Genomic DNA, 5,732 nt, shown 5'->3' on the forward strand with positions numbered 1-5,732 from the left:
TATAAAAATTTATCGTGGAAAATCGTTTCACACGACACTCCCTCCTCCCTCCCTTCTTTTCGAGAGAAGAAGCTGTTCAAGCTCGGCGCACGACTAAGTGGAGAGCCCGATAGAGGAGGGACGCTACTTTGTATTCCATTGGCAAATTTATTCGTCGTCCTCCACGTAGATTATATAGAAGAGAGGAGGCGTATCGGAAATCTCGTTGTCCTGGGAAAAACCGATGCCTCGCGATATGCACCGAGCATAAAAAGCAAACGAGGCGGGAGTCATTTTTATCGCGTGCACGCACAACATCTTCTCCACGCCTCTGTGCTCGCCTCTGTGATACGGGGTGAATCCATCCCGGATTCTGTGCTCGTTTGTCTTTCTCCGTTTAAGATTCAATGGAAATCGCATACAAGTATTTTACAGTTATCATTACCGATAGATAACGATTGTTCCATTCAGTTGTTGAGTTACAACAACTCGTTGTTTTTCTTTTTCTTTTTCTTTTTCTCTCTCTCATGTTTCTAGATCTTTCGTTTCCAATTCTGGCGTCATCCCTTAAAATATACAGAGAAAAACACACGAGCGCGACGTTCACCTGTCGCGTGCTCGACGTTACACCTGCTTAAGTAACTTTCCTTCGAGTCTTCACCATCTGCTTCTTTTACGAGTTTTCTGACCGATTAGCATACGCGATCGTACGTACGATTTAACGAGTTAAATAATTTTTAATCTTCTTTTTATCCGTTCTATACTTTAGAAATAAAAGGATTTTTGGAAGATTTTTTTATATATAAAAAAAAAAAAAACAAGAAGAATACATTGTTAAATAATTTAAATATGTATTTACATTCATGAAACGTATAAAAGTTGGAATAGAGTTCGAGTAAAGTTCGTTAAGATTTTTAATCAATGGGTAAAGAAGATAAATTAATCAAATATCGGAACAATATCGTCTCTTGATCGTATAAATTTTACGGAATAAGGATAGACAAAGAGAGTAAATAGTAAGAGAAGGATAGAAATAAAGTAAAAATTAGGGAATCAACGCCATCTTCAGAATGCCGCAAATGAAGAATATAAAAAGAGACGAGAAATTAGTGGAAGAAGGATAAAGATAAGACAAGAATTGGCCATTAGCGCCATTTCTCGAATGATGAAGAGATTTCTTTAAAAAATAAGGTAAAGAGAGATTGAATATCAGATAGATGGAATAATCTCAAGTTATTTTCATAAGTCCGATTTTTATTTTAAGCTCTTAAAAGTTAAAAAATTTTACGTAGAAGTTATAGAAAAAATTTATAATTTTCTATTTTGTTGTATGAAGATTAGTTCCGTCTGCTTGTCGCTGGATGGCGCTGTAACATCCATTTTCTGAATTACTTCGAAACATGCTTCTAAATACATGTTAATCGGGAAAAACATTTAAATATTTTAAATTATTTCTAAAGATCTAAAGTTTAAGTTTTCGTGCTGAAAATATATTTCTAAAAATCTTTAAACAAAAAGTGCAGAAAAAGAAGTTATGTGTGGTAATTGATGAATATAATTCGTATAAATGATTTTTATTAATTTGATATTGCAAGTTTTATTTAACTATAAATTAGAATAAATTAGAATAATAAGTCAATGAGAGGCAATACTATATATACTATATAGTATAATTCCAAAAAATATATAATTAATATTATTAATTAATGTTTTATACGAAAGATAGATTTATTTTAGATATAAACTTCAATGGTTAATTACCGAATCTGTATTATCATACTATAAAACTATATTTCGCTTCGAGTTTCCAATCAAGTGGCAGCACTATCGAACAGAGTAAGAGAAATTTGGATTTGCGTTTGTAAACGACGGTAAATGTTGTATATTTTGTGATAAAATTAGGAGAAAGTAGTGACAAATGTTCTTATAAGAGAAATAATTAAGTTCACAACAGTATTTTCTTCGTATTAAGTACCATCGTCGATCATGGTTCGAAGTAGTGACAAGTAAGTGTAATTACTTTTATTGTGCTATTTTTTTTAGGTTAATTTTATTACCTTTGCTATTAGAAACCATTAATTCTATCAATATCAATTATTCGATACCCATTGATCCAATATTTAGCAATTTAATTCTATTACTTCGTAGGGATAGGCATCATAGAAGACGATCAAGATCACGTTCAAGATCTCGTTCTGCTACTCCTGAAAAAAAACGACGGCGATCTAGGAGTAGAGATAGGGATAGGGAACGTGATAAGGGACGACACAGGGAGAGAAGGAGTCGTTCTAGAGATCGAGATAGGGATAGAAGAGATCGCTCTGAAAGGGATAGAGATCGCGATAGAAAACGGTAATTATGTATATATGCATAATTTTTTGATTTTATAAAATTGGAATAAGATGTGGTTAAATATTTTTTATGTTATAATTTTCCTATAAAGGTTTTCAGTCTATCATATTTGATTTTTAGTTTTTCTCAAAAATTTATATGATAATGGAATAATAATGTTAACATTGATTGTTCTCGGTATACTAGTGGAGACAGTAAAGAAAAGCGTCTTACAGGCTCAAAGTCTTCGCGTTCAGGCAAAGATCGGTCGAATAGATCAAGATCGAGAGAGCGAAAGGAGAAAGAGAAGGGTGACAGTGATGAGTTGCCGTTTGATCATACTAAATTGGACAAAGTAATTAATTTAATTAGAATAATGTGTTTAACCTCTTTATTTACACGTTACAATATTACAATATTATGTTATAATTGCACGTTCGTTAGGAAGAAGAACAGAAAAGATTAGAACTGGAGATGCAAAAGAGGAGAGAAAGAATAGAGAGGTGGCGTGCGGAAAGGAAAAAGAAAGAATTGGAGGCAACTAAGAAAGACGGTAAGGCATCCATTTTAGCAAATCTTCAGTTGCCTATGAAAAAGTGGTCCCTCGAGGATGACAGTGATGAAGAGACACCTGTTGTTCAAAATAGTAACAAGGAAGTCAAAGAAGATGGAGAAACAAAAGAAGAAGTGGAAGAGGTTAAGGAAGAAGCTAAAGATGATGAGGAAGAAGTTGATCCTCTTGATGCCTTTATGGCAGAGGTACGCATATCCTATATATATTATACACATATATTATCAATATGCAAGGAATTAAATGTAATTTTTGTATAGGTTCAGGAAGAAGTTCGAAAAGTGAATAAACTCGATAATAAAGGCGGAAAGAATGCTAATAACGGTACAGGTACAGGAGGTACGCAAAGTGGCGGAGTTGTGATTGTTACTGGAGTGGCTAAAAAGAAAGTGCAAAAACAAAAAGGAGAATTAATCGAACAGAATCAAGATGGTCTTGAATATTCTAGCGAAGAGGAAGGAGAAAATCTTCATGAAACTGCAGCTGGCATTGCGAATAAACAAAAGCGCGAACTAGCCAAAGTTGATCACGCAACAACAGAATATCAGCCATTCAGAAAATCGTTTTACGTTGAAGTACCTGAAATCGGTAAAATCGATTATATTTTATCATAATTCGTACATGTGTATATTTATTTTAATGATCGTAATATTTCGTATATTTAGCACGAATGACACCGGAAGAAGTAGAAGCATACAAAGAAGAATTAGAAGGTATTCGAGTGAAAGGCAAAGGTTGTCCAAAACCTATTAAGTCATGGGCTCAATGCGGTGTTACGAAAAAGGAGTTAGAGGTGCTAAAGAAACTTGGTTATGAAAAGCCAACTCCTATTCAATGTCAAGCTATTCCAGCGATTATGTCTGGTCGTGATTTGATAGGAATAGCAAAGACAGGTAGTGGAAAAACGTTAGCCTTTTTATTGCCGATGTTCAGGCATATCCTCGATCAACCACCATTAGCAGATGGCGATGGTCCGATCGCTCTAATAATGACACCGACCAGAGAATTATGCATGCAAATCGGAAGAGATTCGAAAAAATTCACGAAATCTTTGGGACTGTCTCACGTTTGCGTTTATGGCGGCACTGGTATATCGGAACAGATAGCGGAATTGAAGAGAGGTGCTGAAATAATTGTTTGTACGCCAGGCAGAATGATAGATATGTTGGCCGCTAACAGCGGACGAGTAACAAATTTACGTAGAGTAACTTATGTAGTTCTTGATGAAGCGGATAGAATGTTTGATATGGGTTTCGAGCCCCAAGTAATGCGAATTATGGAAAACGTTCGACCCGATCGACAAACTGTACTCTTCAGCGCAACATTCCCTCGTCAAATGGAAGCATTAGCAAGAAGAATTTTGACCAGACCCGTAGAAGTTCAAGTCGGTGGAAGATCTATCGTTTGCAAAGATGTTGAGCAACACGTGGTAGTTCTCGAAGAAGATCAAAAGTTTTACAAATTACTTGAAATTCTTGGTCATTATCAAGACAAAGGTTCCGCAATAATATTTGTCGATAAACAAGAAAATGCGGATACTTTATTGAAAGATCTTATGAAAGCATCTTATTCCTGTATGTCTCTTCACGGTGGTATCGATCAATGCGATAGGGATTCAACGATATTAGATTTCAAAGCTGGTAGAACGAAGCTATTAGTGGCCACATCGGTCGCCGCTAGAGGTTTAGATGTGAAGCATCTCATACTTGTAGTGAATTACGATTGTCCGAATCATTACGAAGATTACGTACACAGATGTGGAAGAACAGGAAGAGCTGGAAATAAAGGGTAAGTTTCTGTTCCATGTAAAGAGAATATATGTATCGTCGAAACGATACAAAAATGAAAAATGTTGTTTTTTATTTATAGATACGCATACACTTTTATCACGTCAGAGCAGGAACGTTATGCGGGTGATATTTTGCGCGCTCATGAATTAGCAGGTGTCCCCGTTCCGGAGCCATTACGTCAACTTTGGGAAGGATATAAAGCCCGACAGGCGGCGGACGGTAAAAAGGTTCACACCGGAGGTGGTTTTAGTGGCAAAGGGTTCAAATTTGACGAATCGGAAGCGGCCTTGGCTAACGAGAAGAAGAAGTTCCAGAAGGCAGCTCTGGGATTACAAGACTCGGACGATGAAGATATAGAGAATGACATCGACCAACAAATAGAGAGTATGTTGGCACCAAAAAGGACGGTTCGCGAGATTGCTAGACCTTCTGCCACCAGTATCGCAGTTCCTGGTCAACCTGTGCCAAGTGCAACCGATAAGTTAGAATTAGCTAGACGATTAGCATCCAAGATCAACATAGCCAAAAATTTGGGAGCTGAGGCAAAGGGTGCAACGCAACAAGCGGCCGAAGCTATACTTAAAGGTGCTGGCCCCACCAATCTTATTACAGCGAAAACGGTTGCCGAACAATTGGCCGCGAAGTTGAACACGAAATTGAATTACCAACCTCGCGAAGAAGATCTCGTCGAAAGCGATGTAGAGGCTGGTGAGCAAACGTTCCGTAAATACGAAGAAGAATTAGAGATTAACGACTTCCCACAGCAGGCTAGATGGCGTGTTACGAGCAAGGAAGCTCTTGCACAGATTTCGGAATATTCTGAAGCAGGTCTTACGGTTAGGGGTACTTATATAGCTCCTGGTAAAGCACCACCCGAAGGCGAGAGGAAACTGTATCTCGCTATCGAGTCTACTAGCGAATTAGCAGTTAGCAAGGCCAAAGCAGAAGTTTCACGACTGATCAAAGAAGAATTAATTAAGTTGCAAGCGTCTGGCGCTCATACCGCATCTCGTGGTAGATACAAGGTTTTATAAAAAAAAAAAAAAAAAAAAAAAAAAAAA

General features: G+C 36.9%; 1 protein-coding gene across 1 annotated transcript in view; it reads left to right on the plus strand.

The window, feature by feature from the left end:
• The first annotated feature begins 1,703 nt into the window (after window positions 1-1,703).
• The window catches only part of LOC102679803 (probable ATP-dependent RNA helicase DDX46), a 4,785-nt gene continuing 756 nt past the window's right edge, over window positions 1,704-5,732 (plus strand). The window contains exons 1-7 of the mRNA XM_006621735.2: window positions 1,704-1,985; window positions 2,128-2,331; window positions 2,518-2,665; window positions 2,755-3,069; window positions 3,142-3,469; window positions 3,547-4,669; window positions 4,751-5,732. Coding sequence (XP_006621798.1) covers window positions 1,966-1,985; window positions 2,128-2,331; window positions 2,518-2,665; window positions 2,755-3,069; window positions 3,142-3,469; window positions 3,547-4,669; window positions 4,751-5,705 — 3,093 coding nt within the window. The 5' untranslated portion in view covers window positions 1,704-1,965 and the 3' untranslated portion in view covers window positions 5,706-5,732. The remainder of the gene's footprint in view (window positions 1,986-2,127; window positions 2,332-2,517; window positions 2,666-2,754; window positions 3,070-3,141; window positions 3,470-3,546; window positions 4,670-4,750) is intronic.

This window comes from Apis dorsata, unplaced genomic scaffold, assembly GCF_000469605.1.
Source record: "Apis dorsata unplaced genomic scaffold, Apis dorsata 1.3 scaffold_634, whole genome shotgun sequence".
NCBI lineage: Eukaryota > Metazoa > Arthropoda > Insecta > Hymenoptera > Apidae > Apis > Apis dorsata.